At 42.6% G+C, this 26,385-nt stretch overlaps 2 protein-coding genes across 2 annotated transcripts; both read left to right on the top strand.

The window, feature by feature from the left end:
* The first annotated feature begins 1,673 nt into the window (after positions 1-1,673).
* On the top strand, positions 1,674-8,516 carry LOC132070512 (glutathione S-transferase-like). Its single transcript, XM_059467294.1, has 7 exons — positions 1,674-1,772; positions 2,856-2,968; positions 3,569-3,620; positions 5,825-5,957; positions 6,821-6,964; positions 7,621-7,750; positions 8,111-8,516. Exons 2-7 carry the CDS (start codon positions 2,882-2,884, stop codon positions 8,231-8,233), a joined length of 669 nt encoding a protein of 222 aa, XP_059323277.1. The 5' UTR covers positions 1,674-1,772; positions 2,856-2,881; the 3' UTR covers positions 8,234-8,516.
* A 10,679-nt stretch (positions 8,517-19,195) lies between these two features.
* Positions 19,196-25,906, top strand: LOC132070514 (glutathione S-transferase-like). Its single transcript, XM_059467296.1, has 7 exons — positions 19,196-19,268; positions 20,350-20,462; positions 21,063-21,114; positions 23,317-23,449; positions 24,313-24,454; positions 25,147-25,278; positions 25,596-25,906. Exons 2-7 carry the CDS (start codon positions 20,376-20,378, stop codon positions 25,713-25,715), a joined length of 666 nt encoding a protein of 221 aa, XP_059323279.1. The 5' UTR covers positions 19,196-19,268; positions 20,350-20,375; the 3' UTR covers positions 25,716-25,906.
* Positions 25,907-26,385: the final 479 nt, after the last annotated feature.

Here is a 26,385-nt window from a genome sequence, read left to right as displayed (position 1 = left end):
TTTTTTTCCCTAGGAAATTCATAGAAAAGCCTGCATGTTCTGGCTAGATGAGGTAGAATGTTTGGATTCAGCTTTCCTCTGAGCTTAACTTGGAATATCCTGGGACCAGAGCTCCTAGTGTGCCTCTGCTTTGCCACTAGACACTTGAAGTCGTGTAATGCAGCTTCAGCAATGTTTCCTTTATCAGGAGATCTATTGCAGCAGCTAAAAGCCCTTTGCAGACTCTGAGAAACAAATGCTGGTCAGCAGCTTAAAACTTGTTAAGGAAGGATTCAGGATGGTGTCAGGTCTTAATGAGACCCTGGAATGCAGGAATCAATATTGACTTATATCACTGTATATTAAACCAAGTTTAATGCAAGTTGTACTGGAGTTGTTCATTTTAATCACTTAAATCCAGCTCCACTAATGAGGTTATCAAGACTGTTGAATTTTGATAAATATGTGCATTTATGTAGTGAAATGTGTTCCTGTCCATGGCAGGAGGGTTGGAACTAGATGATCTTTAAGGTCCCTTCTACCCCAAACCATTCTATGGTTCTGTGATACTAATTAAACATCAAATAAACCAAGTTTGTAAATGAAAGAGTCAGTGCCCTAAATCCAGCTACAACTAGAGCACTGTCAGTTTTCAGCTGGGCAAACTCAGGGCTCTGTAGCTCTTGCTAAAGCCAACAGTTTCTTCATGAGAAATGTCATGCTGCTGGAACCAGTTTTTTCATTTAAAAAGAAAATAAACCCATGTTTTTCATCAGCAGAAAAGCATGCTAAAAGATGCAGAGAGTTGTTGCTGGAGCTGTTTCTCTCCTGCTTCACTGGAGCATTTAGGCAACACTTGCAGCTAGTGTCCAGTAAGGATCTGAGGGACACAACCCCTCCTACTGTAACAAACCAATTGTTTTGTGTGACACACTGCAATTTATACAACCTCCCTGTGTTACATAAGTGAATATTCCTGCTCACTGCTATCTTTAGGGTAATTCAGCCAAATTCTCATGTATTTTTGGACTTTGACTGCAGGTACTGCCGACATCAATATTAACCACGTAGATTAGATCGGCAGGATGGAGCAAGGAAGATTATTCTGTACTAACTGTCTCAGATCAATACAATTCTATAATGTAAGTACTCAGGAGTGCAGAGAGCAGTTTGCCATCTGATACCACACTTCATTCACTGTCTCACACAGTTCTCTTTGGTGTTGGTGTATATTTCTACTGAGTCAAAGTGAGGGTAACATTTTTTACAGAAAAAAATTCAAAACCAACCCTGCTGCCCAGAGATGAAATTGAGCAGAAGTGTCCTGAAGGAATATACACTTAGCAAGGCATAAAAGCTTGTGACAGATTTGAGCTGAATTAGTTGATGTGATTTATGTAAAGTGGCAATGTATAAAAAGTAAAAAACTAAAAGCCATTAGAATAAAAGTGTGATTGGCATTGCAGCATTCTTTTCAACTGAGTTTTTCAGCCATTGCAATTTTTTTAAACTAGCAAGAGGAGGCACATAACCATGTGTGCTAGGACAGATATTTCCAATGACCATGACCTCTCATCTACCTTACATATTGACATTGTCAGCATTAGTCAGGATTTTATTTTCTGTAGGTGAGATGTAACTTAATAGAGGTAATTGATTTTGTTTGCTTAAGAGAAAGAGATTTCCCATTTGCAGAGAATTGTTGGCAATACTTGGTGTGGGAGGGGCTATAGAGATATATGATCTGAAGACAGAACAGCTGAGAGCTTAGAGTGAGTTCCACTGTGCACAAGGTAAGTGGGTTCTTTTAGTTTGGACATGCAGGGAGTTGTTGTATGTGAAACTCAGTCATTGAATGGGTTTTATAGATTGAATGTGTGTATGTACTATCTTTAGTAACATGGTTATGTGCACCAAATGTTAATTCTTAATCAGCTGCTTCTGAGGTGCAGAGAATTAGAAAAAGAAGTGCAGATACAACAAGTGGGGAGTGTTTTCTCTCACCTCCTCCTTCCTACTGTCGAGAAGCTGACATTTTATTTACAAGGGGAATATGGTGGTGGTTTGGCCATTTTCCTTTTGCTGCTGTTAAGGCTTCAACTTTGTTGCTGACAGGGTGTCAGTAGCTGTGAGGCTGGTACAGGCTGGGCACTGTTTGGGTGTGTTTGTGGCTGATGTGCACACATGGTTCTGAGTGGGGTGGGTGACACTCTGCCTAGAAACTGTTGTTGCTTTAAGTGTCTAACTAGAAACTGTTGTTCCTCGAAATTCCAGCAGAGTTGGAACTGGACCAAGCAAGCATTGCCCTGAGGCTGTGCCTGTGGTAAAGGCAAATCTGATGTTACCAGAGGCAAAATTAATTTCCATTTTTTAGAGGTTTGTCTAAAGACATTTCAGAAGCATGGAGTGTTGTAAAAGGGATTTACTGATGGAAAGGATTCCTTCCTGGCTGGTTATAATGGAGCATAAATGGCTGCTGGAGAAAGCAGAGCAGTTGCTGAGTTTATAGCATGTATCTGATTAAACAGTAACTGTGTTCTGAGATAATGCAAAAATACACAATGAGCACATTCAGTGTTCTGGTCAGAACAGAACACTTTGAATGAAAACTGTTTTGGTTGACTGGTTTTCTCTCTGGGCCAATTGCTGTAAGTACAGAGTTCTGCTTAAACATTCTGCATGTGTGAGTAATATTTGAAGGCAGAATGATACGCGACAGTCTGTCAATATATTCTAACTTTTACCTCCACTGTTGATTAATTCAAGTCTTGGACGATAAATCATTGGTTTCAAAAAAGACAACTTTGAAAGCAAATTAGAGAGTTGAATCCAGGATTGTGAATGTTAATTGCTCAACCCTGCTTTCTTCATTGCAGATACCAGGGAATCAGGAGGTGGAAACATGTCTGGAAAACCCAAGCTGCACTACTTCAATGGGCGTGGCCGCATGGAACCAATTCGGTGGCTCCTGGCAGCAGCTGGGGTTGAGGTTTGCTTCTGGTCTTTTGTACTGCAATCCTGTGACAAATATGTGCTTCTACTGCTCCTTCTGAAAAGTGTGATTGAGCAGCAGTTTCAAGCTCTGCCTTCAGTGCATTGCTGAGAGGCCAACAGGGACCATGAGCTTGCCCTAAGCAGGGGGCGAGTTCCTGTCTGACTTGCATGCATCGTGTGCAAAGCCTGCAGGTAGCACCAGAAATGCTCCTCCCCTGTAGCTAGAGAGAGAAGAAATTTAGAACCCCAGCAGCAGAACCTGGCTTCTTAATCTTCTGATTAATCACAGAGGTCAAGCACCTGCAATTCTGAGTACCTTCAGTTAAATTCCAATGTCCAAAACTACGGGTTTTGTTTTTTTTTTTTTCCTCTGACAGATTCTGATACTAAACCTGAGATGGTGTATGCGAATCTGTGTGTTTCAAGATACAAGGGCTTCTGTCACAGTTATGGCCAATGTGCCTGAAAGATTTCAAATATGATTTATGTTTTAGAAATATAAAATTGCCCAAAACATATCACTTTAGGGCTTTTTTACCTAAAGGAGGAGAGGCTAAATCATGGAATGACAATAGAGCTTTTCTCCTTCCTGCAGTTTGAAGAATCTTACCTGGAAAAAAAGGAGGATCTGACAAAGTTACAGAAGGGTAAGTTTCCTTCACTCTTAGATAATACAAGCAGCAATAATAATAATAATAAAAATAATCAGAATAGAAATTAGAATTGCTTGTCTGAGATCTCCTAAGAATTCTGAAGTCTTAGTGCCTTAAAAGAAAATGGCTTAGACTGGATTGTACATGAGCTCTCAGAGTTGCACACTGCAGTGTTAGGTGATATCATCCACCCAGGTGCTTCAACCTCCACTGAATGCCAGAAGGGCTGAGGTCAGAAGGGACCTCTCAAGATTATCTACTCCGCCTCCCCACTTCAAGCAAGGCCCCCTCCAGCCACTTACCCAGGACCATGCCCAGCTGGGTTTTGAGTATCTCCAAGGATGGAGAATGTACAGCTTCTCTGGACAACCCACACAGTCCAAGAGCCTTTCTTGAAGTTCAGATGGGTGACTCTCCTTTGTTGTATTGCACTAAATAGTTCATTTAGTTGTTGTTTTGCACTGGGTGTCTGGTAAATTGCACTGATCACATGGTCTGTCTCCTTCTCCCCTTTGCCCCCTAAGCCCCAGTAGCAGTGGTTTCTCCCTGGTCTCCTCCTCTCCTCTCTCCCTCCCCACTTGTATCCCACTGCCTGTGGTTCTTTACCTCCACCCTCCATTCCCCGGTTTAAAATCTCCCACCATCAAGCATTCCTCCTCTTTTCCCCTAGGGATGTTGCCTGGATTTCCAGGTGACACGTCTCAAGGAATAAAGTAGGGCTCTGGTCCTGAGGAGAAGAGAGCCTTGAGTCTTTTCCTTTTGTCCTTGTAAAGGCTGGGATGGGTGGGGGTCCAGAGCAGCTGGATGGCACCGAACGGCCCCAGAGATCAGCCCCTACAGTTGGCACCCAGGGGTCGTCTCCCACGAGGTCTCACTCCTTTGCTTCACTTTGTGACCACTGCTTTCCATCCTATGGCCATAGAGGCCTTTGTCTTCAGATCATCTTGAAAGTCATTAGCATCTTAGGTTGCCTTCAAAGTTGTGGTTTTATAATCCCTTTGAAAACAGAGTTCCAGATTTCCGAGTTTACCTGTTCCTCTGCTGCATTCCTGCCTCCCAAGGCAACAACCCACCATGCTGGCTTCAGCTTCTGTCTTCCTGGACATGATTATCATGTCTCTTCCAAACCAACTGCATGTCTGTGCTCTTCACCTGGCCTGTGAAAAGCAACCTGAGCTTGGGTTAGCATTTGCAGTCCTGCTGTCCTGTAGGAATAATGACTTGGACCCTATGTAACAGGCTGCCTTTCAGAAAGTGTTTTGTGACATAAGCAGAATGCTAAATGCACCCTTACAAAGAAAGACATATATGATCAATCATCTGAGTCAAGAAATATGATTCCATCAAGCAAAAACTCTTGCAGACTCTCTGATCTGATACCTCTCTTTCTGGAGAACAATTTTTATGTCATTCAGGCTAAGATAAGATTTCTCTGTGCTAGCAAAAGCGTTGCATGTCTCCAGCCTCACTCCAAGTGATATTTGGGTCTTGCAGGAATCTCATGGAGGTCTCTCATTGTTCCCACTTCATGCCTAGACAGATGAACTGCCATTTATAAAGACAATAAAGTTGTCACAAAGATCTTTTTTGCTTTTCAATTCACTATTATTTATATATTCATTAGTATTCACATTATATGTTGGCCAGTGCTTAGAAAGTGCAGATGTATTTAGCAGAACATGACAGAAACTGGCTGGACCAGATCTTTCAGTCCTTCTCATCTCTGTGAACCTCCATGAAAATCACCTGTGTTAGAGCCATGCAGTGCATGTATTTTCAATGTGTGACAGCTGCCAGTTCTGCCTTTGGCTGATTCCTCAATCTCAAATTCCCACAACTTCATTTCTATATTATTAAGTTATTAACGTGTCACTGCTGCATGGTGAGCATTTTCCACACCTTCCTGTAAGAATGAGGAAGGTTGCTACCAAAAGGGTTGTCAAGCATTGGAACAGGCTGCCCAAGGAGGTGGTTGAGTCACTGTGTGTAGACAGACGTGCACTTGGGGAGAGGGTTTAGTGGTGGAATTAGGCATTGCTGGTTTTACAATTGGATTTGATGATCTTGGGATATTTTATCCAGCCAGATTGATTCAGATTCTAAATAAAAAGGAATACGTGTGGTCACTTTGCCTAACACATGTGGGTGGTTCTCACTGAGGGACTGAACTTCTCCTTGTGTTCTTCCCCTTGGCCTAGATGGATCCCTGCTCTTTCAGCAAGTGCCAATGGTGGAGATGGACGGGATGAAGCTGGTGCAGACCAGAGCCATTGCCAACTACATATCAACCAAGTACAACCTCTACGGGAAGGACGTGAAGGAGAGAGCCCTGTACTGTAACAGTACCACTTTGCTTGTTAGACCCCAGCTCACCCAGTAGCTCAGGGAAACACAAGGGTATCCAGCTCCCAGCTCGATTCAGTGGGAGAGGGCAGCAGTGCACGAGATCACTGTGACTGCAGCTGATGTCTGCAGCAGAGAGAGACAGCTGGATTCCATAGGGCAAGCGAGCCCAGGAATCATCAGTCAGAGGTCAATGCACTTACCAGAAGAAAGCAGTCAGGGGGGCAGACTGTCCCACTGATGCTGCATTTCCTTTTCTCCTGCAGTTGTCAGCAGCATCATTTTACCCTCCTCACATTCAGGGCAATGTCTTTTAAGGGAAGAAAAACCCTTCTCTCTCTAATTACCAGGAATTTGTGCAGATTTCATAACAGTTTATTAAAGGAGAGGACTCCTGGGGCTCATGTTTTCACCTGAGGTATTTCTGAATGCTTCAGTATAATAAGTCCTGGTAAACACATGCGTCACGATATTTGCTAGAAATGGTATGGAGCTGCTGTTAAACTTAGGCTGTCTTACTGGATTTTTAACACGAGTCTGGATGGCACACATGAGAATTCTGTAGTCAGGTTCACAAACCCATATTCCAGACAATAATCAGTCCCAGCAACAAGTGGGAGTCCTACAGTCTTTAGGTTTCCCTAGGAATTTTGCATTTGCCTTTGGCCCAAGCTCCCTCCCTGCCTGGCCCCAGTGCAACTGCATTCCATGGGGAACTTTGCCAGGGTATATGTGTGTGTGTGGGACAGAAGAGGCAGGGATTTCCCAGCATCTCAGTGAGGTTGTGCCAGGAGTTATTGTGCTGTTCAGACCTACTGTGTGACCTGACCAAGTGTATCTCTTCCTTTCAGAATCGATATGTACGTGGAAGGAATGTTCGATCTAAATGAGTTACTCATCATGTATGTTATCCAACCAGCAGACAAAAAGCAGGAATATTTTGCAAATATGATGGACAAGACTGAAAACAGATACTTCCCAGTCTTTGAGAAGGTATGTGGCAAAGAGCTTGTAGCTCAATTGATGCTGTTACCTTGAAGCTCCATCCTGGAAGCACACTGGTTTAATGGAGGAAAACAGAAGAGAAGCTACCCCTGGAAAACCAACGCTCTGGTTTCAGTGGTGCTGGGATTAAGGTGGAGACAGGATACTACAGAGGGGACAGAAGGCACTTCAAATCTGGGAGAGATGTACAGCTGCAAAAACCCAGCACACACAGAGCTCCCCAAATGTCCATGTTTCAGTGTGTGTGTTGTTTCACACAAAAGACTCTACAGCACCAGCTTTGACATCAAGGTTCCTACTAAAATGTAGATGGCCCTGTACCATACATGCTGTGTAAAAGCATTGCAGTTCCTCCTGTATCTCATACAGCTGAGCCTTCAGTGCAGCTACAGCAGGCAAGGCAAGATGAGCCCAACTGAGCTGCCAGACAGGAATGTAGAAGTGAAAGACCTGATAGATGATGCCTAGGGTGGCAGTGCCTTCAGATCATTGTTTGTACTTCAAGTGTTTGAACTGCATTTCCTTCTTTCACTGACAACTCTGTGCAATATGTGACCCTGCTTTGAAGATATCACATTATTTATGAGAAAAGAACTGATAAAAGAGAGAGAGAAGACATCATCTGCTTCTGTTCTCTGTTTTTAGTTTTGAAAGACCATGGAAAAGACTTTCTGGTTGGCAACCAGCTGAGCAGGGCAGATGTTCAATTGCTTGAAGTCATTTTGATGGCAGAGGAGTACAAACCTGATATACTTGCCAAATTTCCTCTCTTGCAGGTAAATGAATGGGCAATTTTAATGTACAATGAATTTTAAAGAGCACTGATTTAACGTGGCTGAAAAATATGTGGGAGTGAGATGGTCAGAAGTGACATGCAAAATAATCAATACCCTAACAATTATATAATACTAGAATTATTATATTATAATCAAATACTCTAGCAATTTAGCTGGTCTCACCTACTCAATATTATTGCCACGTTTTGTCACTACAACCCCAAAAGCATAAGAGGGGAAGCACATAATTTCTTCTGCAGCATCAATTTGTGATGTGACTTTCAGAGCATGGATAACATTGAAATGTCTGACAGTTTCAATGATTCCTAAGCATGGTGCTGTTTTAATTTTGCTTTGTAGAGTTTCAAAGCAAGAATAAGCAATATCCCCACAATAAAGAAATTCCTGCAGCCTGGCAGCCAGAGGAAACCACGAACAACAGAGGAAGATGTCGCCAGAGCAATGAAAATATTCCGCTCTTGAGCAGCTGTCTGAACCTATACAAGCTGTATGGGTATTTCATTGTATTCGCTGATACTGGCAAAATGAAATTAATGGAATTAATGAAAAAAAAAAAAGAAGTTTAATCTCTCTTTCCTTAGCTACAGACTGATTTCAGCCTACTGCAGACACTTCAATGTAAAGCTACATCAGTGTACCAGCCAAGGAAACAGTTTGCTAAATATGGGATATATTGGACAACACTGGGTGCCTTAAATGAGTAAAGACAATACCTGAAATAAATTCTTACTATTGATACTCAAAACCTGGCTCTTCATTGATTTCTTGCTGCTACTTCTACGCCTAAGATCTGTCTGGTTCTGTTTTTATGTCATTCCCAAGAATTGTTGGAAAATTAGGAGTGATTATCCCAAAGAGTAGATCTTTTTTGCAATACAGCTAGTCTGTAGCTGGACAAATAAGTCTGGCTAGAATATGAAACCTAATTTGGCTCTTCTGGTTTGATAAATAACGCCCTAGTTGAAGAGTGATAGGATAGATTTGAACTCAAACAGAGCACCCCAACTAATCCCTCTCAACCATAAATGCAGAGATATTACTAGTCAGAGTGCTGGGCTCTGTTAAGACCCACACCAAGCAGCAGCTGAGTTCCAGTAGTTTAGAGCTGCCTATAGAAGAAACTCTGAACAATAAAACACGCGGCTTGTTGAGGAATGCTCGGTGAGTCCCTGTTGTGTGTCTGCCTCCAACTAAGCACCCATATTGTAAGAGGTCCTGTATTTTTTTCTGGGAAATGCCAGGAAAAGCCTGCAGATTCTGGTTAGCTGAGGCTGAAAGTTTGGATTCTTCTTTCCTCTGAGCTTATCTTGGAATATCCTGGGACCAGAGCTCCTAGTGTGCCTCTGCTTTGGCACTAGACGCTTGAAGTCATGTAATACAGCTTCACCCATATTTCCTTTATCAGGAGATCTATTGCAGCAGCTAAAAGCCCTTTGCAGACTCTGAGAAACAAATGCTGGTCACCAGTTTAAAACTTACTGAGAAAGGAGGATTCAGGATGGTGTCAGGTCTTAGTGAGACCCTGGAATGTAGGATTTCATGTTGAGTTACATCACTTTATATTAAATCAGATTTTATACTAATTGTAGTCAAGTTGTTCATTTTAATCACTTAGATCAAGCTTTACTGAGGCAAAGTGGAAATTTTCCAGAATAGAAATCCATTTTGATTTAGGTGAAATGTACATTTTTGAGTTGAGTCTGTGGTTAGAAACCGTAGTTATTTAGCCTGACTGCAAGGCCTAAGCTCAGTGAAGTTACTTCAGTGAAGGACAGAGATAAGGGGGGGAGACAGAAGATGATAAAGAGAGACAGAAACTGTTATGGGAGCAGGTCAACCTGACCTAAGAATTCTTTCTGATAAAAAAGAAATAGCGGCAAATGTCATGCGAAATTCATAAAAATTAATATGCATGGACCTACTGTAAAACTGTATGCATATGTATTTGAGAGGGAGATAAAAAGAGACCTGAAGTTCTCAGAGGTACGCATGCCTTTTTAAGGAGAGCAATCTCTGCATGCGTCCAGCGCTGCAATAAAACATACCAGCTGTACAACTTCCACAATTTGTGGGGTTTTCTTCTTTTCTCTGCAAAACATTATGGCGAGCCAGGCAGAAGTTCTCTATCCCCGCAGGGGCAGGGGGAATTGACGGACCTCCAAGGTGCACCCTAGGATTTTTTTCCTGGTGGGGCTCCACTCGTCTCAACTTGCCTCCTGCGAGGACAGACAAGGACCTGCTGGCCAGCAGAGGATACGGTATGTACTGAGGGGCCCCTGGGAAAAAAGAGAGATAGGGAGCAAATCACTCAGAGACGTCTGGGTGCTCGGCCTGTGGATGCAGCTGATGGAGTAGCTGGATTAGAGATGAAGGTTCATTGTCTGATAGGGCAGAGTGCTAGCGACCTTGGGGGTGGGTCGAGTGAACCTGTGTGTGTGTGTGTGTGTGTGTGTGTGTGGTGTCCGGACACTCTATCACTGTATGGTTAATATATTGTGTGGTTAATTTTATTGTGTCTGTAATCGTGCGAGTGTGTGGTGTATGAAAGAGAGAGCAAACAAGTGAGTTCGCCCATGGCGCGGGGCCGTGAGTTCTACCTGTGTTTGAAGTGGCCGGGTGAAGCTTGAGGCGCCGGCTGCAGCAGGCTCTGGGGGCAGGGAGTGCCCTGCAGAGAAGCGGAACGAGTGGAGAAACATCAGTGATGGTATTTATTGTGTTTAAATGTAGTGATTTGTGTAGATTTGGTACATTTTAACTGTGAGTACGAGCTCAGAGAGTTCCTTTGCCCTGGATGTTTGGACTTGATCTCTGGACTGTGTGCTGTAATTTTGATTGTGTCCAGGGAAAGCTGATGTTAGTAAATGCTGAATTATGGTATGCTGTGTTGTGTTGAGAAAAGTAGGCACTTTGAGAGATATGCCCTTTCCCAGTGATTTTGTCTGGTGATTTTCTTCCACTGCATTGTGGTAATTTGATTCTTGGATTGTATAGTGGTGTTTGTGGAGATTTTAGGATTTTGTTTGCAACAAGAGTAGGATTTTACACAGAAAAACTATGGTATGGTGATTTATGTTTAACTATGGTAAAGTGAATTAAAGAAATTCCAAGAATTCTCCCCGCCACAGCAATTCAAGCCTTGGCTCTAGTGAATTTGAGATAAAGGGGGGGGGTGCATGTGTGTCTGTGTCTGCGGGCATATCAGAGTTTGACAAGCACAGCCTTTTTGCAAGGCAGTAAAATGAGTGTAAGTAGACACAGTGCTTATTAGATTGTGCAAGAAGAGAACTAGAAAAGACTGATATTTTGTAAAACAGAGTTTAGATAGAAGAGATGAATGAGTTTATGAGACTTCAGCTGGTACTATAGTAAGTCTGGACTGGGAACAGCCTGCTGTAGGGGATTTAGAGTTCCCCATAATAAATGGAATAGCCTGCCTCTGCAGACAATTCCTGAAGGCCATTGGTACATCAAGAGGCTGGCACGCTGCTTTGGTATTATTGCAGTGCGGAGTTTGTGAGAGATGCTGGTATTGCTGTTCTTATAAGCATCAGGGCACATGCCCCGAGTGTAAATTAAAGTTTTCTGATCAAGCTGATTCAGAACCTAAGATCTTAAAGCTCGTGTGTGGGAAATGACATCTGATACCTGCCACCTGGAGCTGTGTGTGGGAGTGTGGGAGGAAGACTGGGAAACTACTGTGAAGGACATAATGAGAACTAACCAAAGCAAAGAGGTTCCTGAACTAGCCCCTTTTGGGAGAGCCTCACTGGAATAAGGCTGCCAGTAGAGGCAGCTCAGAAAATAAAAAGTTTTATAATACCTCATTGCAATTAATACTGTTTTAAAATGGGAAGGTAAATGGGATGAGGTTTTGTATGCTGATATGTTTTTTGTTTTAAGAAATCACCCAGAATGGCAAAGAGACTGTGGGATCAGACCGCACTCTGGTCTTGGCCCTTGAAAAGGAAAACAAAGCAAGGAGAAGACAAATCAAACGTGTTGTTCAGCATGCAACATAAGATAGCAATGTATGAAGTCAAACAAAGATTATCATGCTGAAATGCAAAGCGATTACAGTTCACAAAATGAGTACATATGATTTGTTAAAGGCTCCTCCTAAGGTAAGGGAGGAAGGATAAAGATGACCTCCCCAACAGGGAAGAAGACTTAGGCTCCAAAAGCATACCCACTCAAACTCATCCCCCTCCTGGCACTTCAATTGCATCCAGAACTAGGATGTAACAGACCCCTCTGTGAGAGGCGGTGAGATCAGAAGAAAGAAAAGGGTGGAATTTTAGTTGATACAGGGGCCATATATTCAGTTTTAAAGCTTTAGTACCTATGGAGAATGTTTATGTTGTAGTATGGGGAACAACTGACCAGCCTGAGAAGGCATACTTTTGCAAACCTTTAAAGTAACATTTGTACTTAGAAGTTTTTGTACAATTCTCTAAACATTCTCAAATGAGAAAGATTACTCTGGAGGCAAATGATATAAAGATGTTAGGCTTAATATTAACAGCCATTGAAATTAAGAAAGACATTGGTAAAGAGATGTTAGAATAAGTAAATAAGTATTTTTGGGGGTATGGGCCTCTGCTGTACCAGGGAGGGTGAAAAATGCCCCCACATAGTAATCAAGCTTAAGGAAAGAGCACAACCAGTGAGAATTGAGCAGTACCCCCTCAAAAGGAAGATAGGAAAGGAATCAGCCCAATAATTGATAGTACTGGATTGAGGGCTGTCAGTAGGATAACAAAGAATTTATACCCTGTGGTAGCAAATCCATATACTTTACTAACTTGTTTAACACCTGAGCTAACCTGGTTCACTCTTTTAGGCCTAAGAGATGCCTTCTTTTGCCTCCCTATCCACGAAGCCAGCCAGAAAATTTTTGCATTCAAACACAGTTCACATGGTCCATGTGCCTGAAGGCTTCAAAAATTCCCCACTCCGATTGGAGAACAGCTTGCAAAGACCCAGAGTCCCGAGAAGCTCCACAAGAGGAAAGGAGGCTGTTGCAGTACGTGGATGATCTTCCAGTAGCCACTCGGACGAGGGAAGCGAGAGAAGCCTGGACGGTAAGCCTTTTGAATTTCCTAGGACTCCAAGGATGCAGAGTGTCAAAGAAAAAGGCACAGGTAGTGAAACAGAAGGTAATCTACCTGAGGTAAGAAGTGAATGCTAAGCAGCAGACTTTAAGGCAGGGAAGCCATATGCCAAACCCTGAAACCCCAGACAACGAAGGAACTCCGAACCTTCTTAGGCATGGCAAGGTAGTGCCAGCTGTGAGTTTATAATTATGGACTGCTCGTCATACCCCTCTATGCTCTTATTGCCGAGGGAAACCGAGATCTCCAGTGGACAAAAGAAGCCACACGGGCCTTTCACCAGCTAAAGAGTGCCCTCATGTCAGCTCCAGCTTTAGGACTTCCAGATGTAAGTAAACCATTCTTTCTATTTTTCCATGCAAGGAATTGCCCTGGGAATACTGGCTCAGGACTTGGATCCATACCAGAGGGCAGTTGCTTACCTCTCTAAGCAACTAGATGCAACAGCCAAGGGCTGGCCAGGTTGCCTCGGAGCTGTAGCAGCAGTCGTGCTGAATATTCAAGAGGAACCCAAGTTTACCCTGGGACAAAAATGACTGTGCTAGTGTCCCGCACAGTGTCCGCAGTACTGGAAGTAAAGGGTGGCCACTGGCTTTCACCACAGAGGTTTCTGAAATACCAGGCCATCATGGTAGAGCAAGATGATGTAGAGATAGTGGTGACTAATATTGTCAACCTAGCTTCCTTTCTCAGTGGAAATCAAGGAGAAGCAGTACACCACGATTGCCTAGAGACCATTGAAGCTACCTACTCCAGCTGCCCAGACTTAAAGGACACTCCTCTGGACAATGCAGAGACCTGGTTCACTGATGAGAGCAGCTACATTGCCAGTGGAAAGCGACATTGCAAAGTACACAGTGAATACCTGCAGAGAGGTAATAGAGTCTGGACCCTTACCAACAGGTACCTCTGCACAGAAGGCTGACCCATGTCTTAGAAACAGCAAAAGGAAAAGGAAATAGACATCTATACAGACTCGAATTATGCATTCAGAGTCGTGCATGCACATGGAGCCATCTGGAAGGAGAGGGGACTGCTGACCTCACAGGGAAAGAAGAGACAATCCAGCTGCTGGAAGCATTGCAGCTGCCTGAAAAGGCATATTAAGGCACACCAGAGAGTGAGCTCAGAATTGGAGGAAAGAAATGAGCTGGCAGATGGAGAGGCAAAGAAAGCAGCAAAAGGTGAGACAATTATGGGCAGATTTTCCTCAAAGGTAAGCCAGAATACAATAACATTAATCAAAAGAGACATACAACCACAAGGGGTGGGCTACCATTGAAAGAGAGCTGGTAATCCCTTCCCATTTTCATGGTCACTAGTGAAGGAAGGGCACTAGAAAACACACTGGGGCCTAACTACTTAAAAGCTTTTATAAAGTGTATCTCCTTTCCCAAAATGACCAAGGCTGCCAGTGATACAGAGTGCATTGAGATGAAGTGTTGACTTTGAAGTAGTAATTTCCACAGGCTTTCTAGAACACACGTCTGATTGAAAGAATCGTTGTCAGGAATTTATATGCCACTATCACTCAGGTGAGCCAACAGAGTGATCCTTGCCTCCAGACTAACCCCAAAATACCCCCGGCCAAAACTCGGTCAGACTGGGAGAGGCCACTGCCTGTACAGCAGTGGCAAATTAACTTTTCAGAACTCCCAAGGGAAGGGGGGTATCAGTATTTACTGGTATTGATAGATACATTTTCAGGGTGGCCAGAAACATTCCCCACCAGAACTGTCAAAACTCAAGAGGTGACCAGGGTATTATTACAAGAAATAATACCATGCTTCAGAGTTCCTGCCACAAAATCCTCGGATAGAGGATCACATTTCATTTCTAGAGCAGTGCAACAGATTAGTAGCCATCTGGGCATAGATTAGGAACTTCACACTCCATGCTGCCCCAATCAAGCAGCCAGGTAGAGAAAATGAATCATTCGATTAAGCAGCAGATTGTAAGACTGGGGCAAGAAGCTAATCTACCCTGGCCCCAAGCTCTTCCACTGGCACTATAGCAAATTCAAACTAAATTCAGGCTAAAGGAAAGCTGAGTCCTTTTGAAATGCCTTATAGAAGACCGTATGGAATACAAAAGCAAATGTCCACCCACTTTGGGGAAGTAACACTGGCCACCTACATGGTGGCTTTAAGCAAACAGCTCAGAGAAATTGAGAAACATGTGGCTGGAACTTGGAGCAGGGAGTTAGATAGCCTGGGGATGATGTATATGTTAAGTCTCTTACAGAGAAGACTTTGGAACCACAGTGGGAGAGACCACTGCAAGTACTTCTCACCACCTTCACTTCAATCAAAATCAAGGAGCAGAATGCCTGGATTCATCACTCTGGAGTGAAGAAAGCCCTAGAAGTCCCTTGGAGAGTGACACCAGGAGACAATGAACTGATACTAAATCTTACTCGGGCAAAGTGAGTATATTGCAGTCGGGGGGTAGTTCATACTTTGGTTTACAGAATTGTTTTGTACGTAATTATAACTGAAGTTTTAGAACTAGAGAGTACCTCTATCCAAAGAAATGCTGAATGGCCTTGGTCCCAGGTGTTTAATCAGTATACTGGATCCATGGGAGAACCTTCTGAGGTAAAAGATTTAAATCTATCCACTGCAGTAATTCATGGAGATCAGGTATATGAGGAGCAGGAATGGCAGGAACAGGAACTGTGGACCCTTCAAAGGATCAGACGAGAAGAAATCAAGGTAGGGTGCCGGATGATAAATGGGACGACTTACGAGAGACCAGATGCAATTAGTGTTGTAACCTCTCCTGGTGTACGAACACCAGGAAGTCTGTGATAGCCAAAGTGAATCAGACTGTTGGTGTAATTTCACCTTGATACAGCCTGTAGAAGTGACTTGCCTTTGGGCTCAGGATGCTATCGGACTTTCATTTAAATTCAAAGTAGGCACTGCACTTTTTACAACAGCAGGGCCTTATACAACCCATACTAGGACTCAAATAGTTCAGACTCAACCCAAACTTGAACCTGAAGTGTATGAAATAGCCCCCTACGTAGTGAGGAATGTGGGTGAACACAACTATTATTCAATCCAGAATGGTCTTTCAAACTGTTGAGTTGCTAATGCAAATTAATATCTCAAAAATCCAACCACCCTGCTCCTCCTTCCTAAAAACATCCTTTGAGGGCTGGACAACATGGTTACAAAGACAAGTATATCTCAGGAGCAGAATAAGAAAGGATCTAACTGGGATATTAGGGACAGGATTAGGAGTTTTAAATGGAATTGATTCAGAAATACTGATGAATAAGCTGGCCACTGCAGCAGGTGGCCTAACAAAATTGAAGTAGCCTTTACAGTCATCTCTATTGGCATTAGGAACTAGCCAGTGGCAGATTTCAAAAGTACTGCCAAAGTAAGGAAGTACGAAAAGGCCGGGGACCAAGACCAAAAGTTAATAGTAGAAGCACTTGGTACAGTTCAAGATAATGTGTCTTTAGCTTTCAGTTGTATACAAGTACAGTTATAGATGCAAGCAACAGCAGCTCTGATCATACAGAGAGGAAATGAAGGAAATTTTCCAGCTGAAATTCAGAAAGTTGTCTGGGATAATGCGATTGATCTTGAAAAGACATTTCAATCCTGGTGGACTATGGTAAATTTCACCTACGATCCTGCTTCTAATGTGACCACTGCCTTTGTGCTTACCATATGTAATGACACTGTTTATGTTATCCATCCCATCATTGCACTAAGATTAAACCATGAAAGAACAATACTCTACCCTTCAGAACATAGAGTGTGGGCACAAAAGATGAATAAAAAGTGGCAGACAATAAACTTGGAATCCTGCATTACTAGACTAACAATGAGATTCATTTGTGAAAGCAATACTATTAATGCCCAGAATGTGTGTCTAGACACTGAACAGAGTATTTGCCACTTTGAAGTTCATCCAGTCACTGACCAGAGAACTGTGCTCGTATATACTGGAAAAGAGTGTGTGTGCCTGAGAACTGCCTGTGCTGCTGTAAAAATTGATAGCGATGATGTTATTTTGTCTAGTAGAAATCATTCTAATTTCTGTATTTGTAATTTTGTTAAGATTATAGAGTGTGATTTTTCGTACTTGGCCCCAGTGACATCCCACCAGATGATTAAAACCAATTATACAATGTATCATGGGCTATCACCTACCCCTATTGGGAGGGACCTTACATTAGTAAAACAATTAATTAAGCACCAAGACCTACTAGAGATCTTGAAGGAAATCCAAGAAAGTGGAAAGAAAACCTTAATTACTGTCCAACATGACAGAAATTAAATAACTAGAATTCTGCCAAGAATAAAACAAAATGCAGATCATCACTGGTGGGATGTGGTCTTTGGGTGGTCACCAACTTCAAATGGAATCTCTAATAAGTTGCGTCATCCTACTGTAGTTTTGTTAATATTAGTTAGAATAAGTTTAAGATTATCCATTAACAAATGTTCAGCACTGAAGTACACTTGTTGTCAAAGGAATTTGTACAAAGTAAAAGAATTTACTTCCTCCTTTTAGGAAAGGGGGAAATGAAGCAAAGTGGAAATTTTCCAGGATAGAAATCCATTTTGATTTAGGTGAAATGTACATTTTTGAGTTGAGTCTGTGGTTAGAAACCGTAGTTATTTAGCCTGACTGCAAGGCCTAAGCTCAGTGAAGTTACTTCAGTGAAGGACAGAGATAAGGGGGGGGAGACAGAATATGATAAAGAGAGACAGAAACTGTTATGGGAGCAGGTCAACCTGACCTAAGAATTCTTTCTGATAAAAGGAACTAGAGGCAAATGTCACGCGAAATTCATAAAAATGAATATGCATGAACCTATTGTGAAACTGTATGCATATATATTTGAGAGAGAGATAAAAAGAGACCTGAAGTTCTCAGAGGTACGCATGCCCTTTTAGGGAGAGCAATCTCCGCATGCGTCCAGCGCTGTAACAAAACATACCGGCTTTACAATTTTCACAGAGTTGAGGGGTACTTTTTCTTTTCTCCGCAAAAAATCACTACTAAGGTTAACAAGACTGTTGAACTTTGATAAATAGGTGCATTTAAGTGGTGAATTGTGTTCCTGTCCAGGGCAGGAGGGTTGGAACTAGATGATCTTTAAGGTCCCTTCTACCCCAAACCATTCTATGATTCTGTGATACTACTTAAACATCAAATAAACCAAGTTTGTAAATGAAAGAGTCAGTGCCTTAAATCCAGCTACAACTAGAGCACTGTCAGTTTTCAGCTGGGCAAACTCAGGGCTCTGTAGCTCTTGCTAAAGCCAACAGTTTCTTCATGAGAAATGTCATGCAGCTGGAACCAGTTTTTTTCATTAAAAAGGAAATAAACACATGTTTTTCAGCAGCAAAGCATGATGAAAGATGCAGAGAGTTGTTGCTGGAGCTGTTTCTCTCCTGCCTCACTGAAGCATTTGGACAACACTTGCAGCTAGTGTCCAGTAAGGATCTGAGGGAGAAAGCCCCTCCTACAGTAACAAATAAATTCTTTTGTGCGACACTCTGCAATTTATACAACCTCCCTGTGTAATTTAAGAAGAATAATCCTGCTCACTGCTATGTTCAGGGTAATTCAGCCAAATTTTGCATGTCTATGTTGACCTTGACTGCAGGTACTGCCGACATCAATATTAACCACGTAGATTAGATAGGCAGGATGGAGCAAGGAGGATTATTCTGTATTGACATTTTGAAATCAATACAGTTGGCAAAAGAAAACAGTCAGGAGTGCAGAGGGCCGTTTGACTTCTGATACCACACTTCATTGTCTCTCGCAGTTCTCTTTGGTGTGTATTTACACTGAGTCAAATTCATGGAAACATTTTTGACGAAAAAAAAGGTAAAAACCAACTCCAATGTCCTTTGATGAAATTGAGCAGAAGTGTCCTGAAGGAATATACACTTAGCAAGGCATAGAAGCTTGTATCAGATTTGAGCTGAATTAGTTGATGTGATTTATGTAAAGCGGCAAGGTGTAAAAAGTAAAAAAAAAAAAAAAAATTAGAATAAAAGTGTGATTGGCATAGCAGTATTTTTTAAATCTGAATGACCTTTTCAGACACTATAATTATTTTTAAATGGCAAATAGGAGGCATATTACCGTTTTGTGCTGACACAGATACTTCCAATGATCATGATCTCTCATGTATCTTACATTTCTGCATTGTCATCATTAGTCATGAATTTGTTCTCTGTAGATGAGAAGTAACTAAACAGAGAGAATTGGTTTTGTGTGCTTAAGAGAAAGAGGTTTCTCATTTGCAGAGAATTGTTGGCAATACTTGGTGTGGGAGGGGCTATAGTTATATAACCTCAAGGCAGAACAGCTGAGAGCTTAGGGTGAGTTCCACTGTGCACAAGGTAAGTGGGTTCTTTTATTTTGGACATACAGAGAGTTGTTGTATGTGAAACTCATCATTGAATGGGTTTTATTGAATAAATGTGTGTATGTTGTTTCTTTACTAACATGGTTATGTGTACCAAATGTTAATTCTTAATCAGCTGCTTTTGAGGTGCAGAGAATTAGAAAAAGAAGTGCAGATACAACAAGTGGGGAGTGTTTTCTCTCACCTCCTCCTTCCTACTGTCGAGAAGCTGACATTTTATTTACAAGGGGAATATGGTGGTGGTTTGGCCGTTTTCCTTTTGCTGCTGTTAAAGCTTCAGCTTTGTTGCTGTCAGGGTGTCAATAGCTGTGAGGCTGGTACAGGCTGGGCGCTGTTTGGGTGTGTTTGTGGCTGATGTGCACACATGGTTCTGAGTGGGGTGGGTGACACTCTGCCTAGAAACTGTTGTTGCTTTAAGTGTCTAACTAGAAACTGTTGTTCCTCGAAATTCCAGCAGAGTTGGAACTGGACCAAGCAAGCATTGCCCTGAGGCTGTGCCTGTGGTAAAGGCAAATCTGATGTTACCAGAGGCAAAATAATTTCCATGTTTTGGAGGTTTGTCTAAAGACATATTAGAAGCATGGAATGTTGTAAAAGGGATTGACTGATGGAAAGGATTCCTTCCTGGCTGGTTATAATGGAGCATAAATGGCTGCTGGAGAAAGCAGAGCAGTTGCTGAGTTTATAGCATGTATCTGATTAAACAGTAACTGTGTTCTGAGATAATGCAAAAATACACAAATAGCACACGCAGCTTTCTGGTCAGAACAGAACAGTTTGAATGAAAATTGTTTTGGTTGACTGGTTTTCTCTCTGGGCCAATTGCTGTAAGTACAGAGTTCTACTTAAATATTCTGCATGTGTGAGTAATATTTGAAGGCAGAATGATACGTGGCAGTCTCTCAATACATTCTAACTTTTATATCCACTGTTGATTAATTAAAGTCTTGGACGATAAATCATTGGTTTCAAAAAAGACAACTTTGAAAGCGAATTAGAGAGTTGAATCCATGATAGTGAATGTTAATTGCTCAACCCTGCTTTCTTCATTGCAGATACCAGGGAATCAGGAGGTGGAAACATGTCTGGAAAACCCAAGCTGCACTACTTCAATGGACGTGGCCGCATGGAACCAATTCGGTGGCTCCTGGCAGCAGCTGGGGTTGAGGTTTGCTTCTGGTCTTTTGTACTGCAATCCTGTGACAAATATGTGCTTCTACTGCTCCTTCTGAAAAGTGTGACTGAGCAGCAGTTTCAAGCTCTGCCTTCAGTGCATTGCTGAGAGGCCAACAGGGACCATGAGCTTGCCCTAAGCAGGGGGCGAGTTCCTGTCTGACTTGCATGCATCATGTGCAAAGCCTGCAGGTAGCACCAGAAATGCTCCTCCCCTGTAGCTAGAGAGAGAAGAAATTTAGAACCCCAGCAGCAGAACCTGGCTTCTTAATCTTCTGATTAATCACAGAGGTCAAGCACCTGCAATTCTGAGAACCTTCAGTTAAATTCCAATGTCCAAAACTACGGGTTTTGTTTTTTTTTTTTTCCTCTGACAGATTCTGATACTAAACCTGAGATGGTGTATGCGAATCTGTGTGTTTCAAGATACAAGGGCTTCTGTCACAGTTATGGCCAATGTGCCTGAAAGATTTCAAATATGATTTATGTTTCAGAAATATAAAATTGCCCAAAACATATCACTTTAGGGCTTTTTTACCTAAAGGAGGAGAGGCTAAATCATGGAATGACAATAGAGCTTTTCTCCTTCCTGCAGTTTGAAGAATCTTACCTGGAAAAAAAGGAGGATCTGACAAAGTTACAGAAGGGTAAGTTTCCTTCACTCTTAGATAATACAAGCAGCAATAATAATAATAATAAAAATAATCAGAATAGAAATTAGAATTGCTTGTCTGAGATCTCCTAAGAATTCTGAAGTCTTAGTGCCTTAAAAGAAAATGGCTTAGACTGGATTGTACATGAGCTCTCAGAGTTGCACACTGCAGTGTTAGGTGATATCATCCACCCAGGTGCTTCAACCTCCACTGAATGCCAGAAGGGCTGAGGTCAGAAGGGACCTCTCAAGATTATCTACTCCGCCTCCCCACTTCAAGCAAGGCCCCCTCCAGCCACTTACCCAGGACCATGCCCAGCTGGGTTTTGAGTATCTCCAAGGATGGAGAATGTACAGCTTCTCTGGACAACCCACACAGTCCAAGAGCCTTTCTTGAAGTTCAGATGGGTGACTCTCCTTTGTTGTATTGCACTAAATAGTTCATTTAGTTGTTGTTTTGCACTGGGTGTCTGGTAAATTGCACTGATCACATGGTCTGTCTCCTTCTCCCCTTTGCCCCCTAAGCCCCAGTAGCAGTGGTTTCTCCCTGGTCTCCTCCTCTCCTCTCTCCCTCCCCACTTGTATCCCACTGCCTGTGGTTCTTTACCTCCACCCTCCATTCCCCGGTTTAAAATCTCCCACCATCAAGCATTCCTCCTCTTTTCCCCTAGGGATGTTGCCTGGATTTCCAGGTGACACGTCTCAAGGAATAAAGTAGGGCTCTGGTCCTGAGGAGAAGAGAGCCTTGAGTCTTTTCCTTTTGTCCTTGTAAAGGCTGGGATGGGTGGGGGTCCAGAGCAGCTGGATGGCACCGAACGGCCCCAGAGATCAGCCCCTACAGTTGGCACCCAGGGGTCGTCTCCCACGAGGTCTCACTCCTTTGCTTCACTTTGTGACCACTGCTTTCCATCCTATGGCCATAGAGGCCTTTGTCTTCAGATCATCTTGAAAGTCATTAGCATCTTAGGTTGCCTTCAAAGTTGTGGTTTTATAATCCCTTTGAAAACAGAGTTCCAGATTTCCGAGTTTACCTGTTCCTCTGCTGCATTCCTGCCTCCCAAGGCAACAACCCACCATGCTGGCTTCAGCTTCTGTCTTCCTGGACATGATTATCATGTCTCTTCCAAACCAACTGCATGTCTGTGCTCTTCACCTGGCCTGTGAAAAGCAACCTGAGCTTGGGTTAGCATTTGCAGTCCTGCTGTCCTGTAGGAATAATGACTTGGTCCCTATGTAACAGGCTGCCTTTCAAAAAGTGTTTTGGGACACAAGCAGAATGCTAAATGCACCCTTACAAAGAAAGACATATATGATCAATCATCTGAGTCAAGAAATATGATTCCATCAAGCAAAAACTCTTGCAGACTCTCTGATCTGATACCTCTCTTTCTGGAGAACAATTTTTATGTCATTCAGGCTAAGATAATTTCTCTGTGCTAGCAAAAGCGTTGCATGGCTCCAGCCTCACTCCAAGTGATATTTGGGTCTTGCAGGAATCTCATGGAGGTCTCTCATTGTTCCCACTTCATGCCTAGACAGATGAACTGCCATTTATAAAGACAATAAAGTTGTCACAATGATCTTTTTTGGTTTTCAATTCACTATTATTTATATATTCATTAGTATTCACATTATATGTTGGCCAGTGCTTAGAAAGTGCAGATGTATTTAGCAGAACATGACAGAAACTGGCTGGACCAGATCTTTCAGTCCTTCTCATCTCTGTGAACCTCCATGAAAATCACCTGTGTTAGAGCCATGCAGTGCATGTATTTTCAATGTGTGACAGCTGCCAGTTCTGCCTTTGGCTGATTCCTCAATCTCAAATTCCCACAACTTCATTTCTATATTATTAAGTTATTAACGTGTCACTGCTGCATGGTGAGCATTTTCCACACCTTCCTGTAAGAATGAGGAAGGTTGCTACCAAAAGGGTTGTCAAGCATTGGAACAGGCTGCCCAAGGAGGTGGTTGAGTCACTGTGTGTAGACAGACGTGCACTTGGGGAGAGGGTTTAGTGGTGGAATTAGGCATTGCTGGTTTTACAATTGGATTTGATGATCTTGGGATATTTTATCCAGCCAGATTGATTCAGATTCTAAATAAAAAGGAATACGTGTGGTCACTTTGCCTAGCACATGTGGGTGGTTCTCACTGAGAGACTGAACTTCTCCTTGTGTTCTTCCCTTTGGCCTAGATGGATCCCTGCTCTTTCAGCAAGTGCCAATGGTGGAGATGGACGGGATGAAGCTGGTGCAGACCAGAGCCATTGCCAACTACATATCAACCAAGTACAACCTCTACGGGAAGGACGTGAAGGAGAGAGCCCTGTACTGTAACAGTACCACTTTGCTTGTTAGACCCCAGCTCACCCAGTAGCTCAGGGAAACACAAGGGTATCCAGCTCCCAGCTCGATTCAGTGGGAGAGGGCAGCAGTGCACGAGATCACTGTGACTGCAGCTGATGTCTGCAGCAGAGAGAGACAGCTGGATTCCATAGGGCAAGCGAGCCCAGGAATCATCAGTCAGAGGTCAATGCACTTACCAGAAGAAAGCAGTCAGGGGGGCAGACTGTCCCACTGATGCTGCATTTCCTTTTCTCCTGCAGTTGTCAGCAGCATCATTTTACCCTCCTCACATTCAGGGCAATGTCTTTTAAGGGAAGAAAAACCCTTCTCTCTCTAATTACCAGGAATTTGTGCAGATTTCATAACAGTTTATTAAAGGAGAGGACTCCTGGGGCTCATGTTTTGACTTGAGGTATTACTGAATGGTTGAAATTAATAACCCCTTGTAACGACATGTGTCAAGATATTTGCTAGAAATGGTATGGAGCTGCTCTAAAACTTAGGCTGTCTTATTGGATTTTTAACACGAGTCTTCATGGTACACATGACAGTTTTGTAATCAGGTTCACAAACCCATATTCCAGACAAGAATCAGTCCCAGCAAAAAGTGGGAGTCTACAGTCTTTAGGTTTCCCTAGGAATTTTGCATTTACCTTTGGCCCAAGCTCCCCCCTGCCTGGCCCCAGTGCAACTGCATTCCATGGGGAACTTTGCCAGGGTATATGTGTGTGTGGGGGGGACAGAAGAGGCAGGGATTTCCCAGCATCTCAGTGAGGTTGTGCCAGGAGTTATTGTGCTGTTCAGACCTACTGTGTGACCTGACCAAGTGGATCTCTTCCTTTCAGAATCGATATGTACGTGGAAGGAATGTTTGATCTGAATGAGTTACTCATGAAATATGGCTACCTACCACCAGACCAAAGGCAGGAACATTTTGCAAATATGATGGACAAGACTGAAAACAGATACTTCCCAGCCTTTGAGAAGGTATGTGGCAAAGAGCTTGTAGCTCAATTGATGCTGTTACCTTGAAGCTCCATCCTGGAAGCACACTGGTTTAATGGAGGAAAACAGAAGAGAAGCTACCCCTGGAAAACCAATGCTCTGGTTTCAGTGGTGCTGGGATTAAGATGGAGACAGGATACTACAGAGGGGACAGAAGGCACTTCAAATCTGGGAGAGATGTACAGCTGCAAAAACCCAGCACACACAGAGCTCCCCAAATGTCCATGTTTCAGTGTGTGTGTTGTTCAGACAAAAGACTCTACAGCACCAGCTTTGACATCAAGGTTCCTCCTGAAGTGCAAATGGCCCTGTACCATACATGCTGTGTAAAAGCATTGCAGTTCCTCCTGTATCTCATACAGCTGAGCCTTCAGTGCAGCTACAGCAGGCAAGGCAAGATGAGCCCAACTGAGCTGCCAGACAGGAATGTAGAAGTGAAAGACCTGATAGATGATGCCTAGGGTGGCAGTGCTTTCTGATCATTGTTTGTACTGCAGGTGTTTGAACTGCGTTTCCTTCTTTCACTGGCAACTCTGTGCAATGTGTGACCTTGCTTTGAAGATATATTTTTTAGGAGTGAAGAACAGAAAAAGTTATATTTTATATATTTATATGTTATTTTATATTTTATTAACATAGAAGAGACATGATCTGCTTCTGTTCTCTGTTTTTAGGTTTTGAAAGACCATGGAAAAGGCTTTCTGGTTGGCAACCAGCTGAGCAGGGCAGATGTTCAATTACTTGAAGTCATTTTGATGGCAGAGGAGTACAAACCTGATATACTTGCCAAATTTCCTCTCTTGCAGGTAAATGAATGAGCAATTTGAATATAGAATGAAAGGAAAGGACTGCTGATTTAAAGTGGCTGGGAAATATGTGGGAGTGAGAGGGTCAGAAGTGACTTGAAAAATAGTAAAATATCCCAAGGTCTGTAGCTGGCCTTGGCTACTCGTTTTTATATTTGTGGTATCTTTTTATAATCCCAAAAACAAAAAAGGGGGAAGCATATAGTTTCTTCTGCAGCACCAAGCTGTAATGTGTCTTTCAGGGCACAGATAACATTGAAATGTCTGACAGCTGAAATGATCCTTAAGCACGGCGCTGTTTTGATTTTGCTTTGTAGAGTTTCAAAGCAAGAATAAGCAATATCCCCACAATAAAGAAATTCCTGCAGCCTGGCAGCCAGAGGAAACCGCTAATAACTGACGAAGAGTTACCAAAAGTAATGAAAATTTTCTACTGAGTCTAAAGCTGCAGAAACTATTCCATTGTGCTTGCTGACATTGGGGAAATAATGAAAACACTGAAAACCAAGTTTTGATTCTACCAGGAAAGGCAATAGTTCACTAAATAGGGGGTATATTGGACAACACAGAATGCTTTAAATAACTAAACAAAATACCTGAAATAAATTCTTACTATTGATACTCAAAACCTGGCTGTTCATTGATTTCTTGCTGCTACTTCTATGCCTAAGATCTGTCTGGTTCTGTTTTTCTGGCATTCCCAAGAACTGTTTGAAAATTAGGAGAGATTATCCCAAACAGTTGGTCATAGTGTTTTTTTTCTGGGAAATGCCAGGAAAAGCCTGCATGTTCTGGCTAGCTGAGGCTGAAAATTTGGATTCTAACTTCCTCTGAGCTGAACTTGGAATATCCTTGGACCAGAACTCCTACTGCACATCTGCTTTGCGACTAGACACTTGAAGTCGTGTAATGCAGCTTCACCCATGTTTCCTTTATCAGGAGATCTATTGCAGCAGCTAAAAGCCCTTTGCAGACTCTGAGAAACAAATGCTGGTCAGCAGCTTAAAACTTGTTAAGGAAGGATTCAGGATGGTGTCAGGTCTTAGTGAGACCCTGGAATGCAGGAATCCATATTGACTTATGTCACTGTATATTAAACCAAGTTTA

This window comes from Ammospiza nelsoni, chromosome 3 (assembly GCF_027579445.1).
Source record: "Ammospiza nelsoni isolate bAmmNel1 chromosome 3, bAmmNel1.pri, whole genome shotgun sequence".
NCBI classification, from domain to species: domain Eukaryota; kingdom Metazoa; phylum Chordata; class Aves; order Passeriformes; family Passerellidae; genus Ammospiza; species Ammospiza nelsoni.
Note: the sequence above shows the minus strand (reverse complement) of the source record. Positions and strands in the feature narration are given on the sequence as shown.

Bases quoted from the DNA above. Each gene is read 5' to 3' on its own strand.
- LOC132070514 (XM_059467296.1), top strand. From the start codon at position 20,376: ATGTCTGGAAAACCCAAGCTGCACTACTTCAATGGACGTGGCCGCATG. The intron at 24,455-25,146 runs GTATGTGGCAAA...CTCTGTTTTTAG, and splicing joins ACTTCCCAGCCTTTGAGAAG to GTTTTGAAAGACCATGGAAA. The intron at 25,279-25,595 runs GTAAATGAATGA...TTTGCTTTGTAG, and splicing joins CCAAATTTCCTCTCTTGCAG to AGTTTCAAAGCAAGAATAAG.
- LOC132070512 (XM_059467294.1), top strand. From the start codon at position 2,882: ATGTCTGGAAAACCCAAGCTGCACTACTTCAATGGGCGTGGCCGCATG. The intron at 3,621-5,824 runs GTAAGTTTCCTT...CCCTTGGCCTAG, and splicing joins TCTGACAAAGTTACAGAAGG to ATGGATCCCTGCTCTTTCAG. The intron at 5,958-6,820 runs GTACTGTAACAG...TCTTCCTTTCAG, and splicing joins GACGTGAAGGAGAGAGCCCT to AATCGATATGTACGTGGAAG.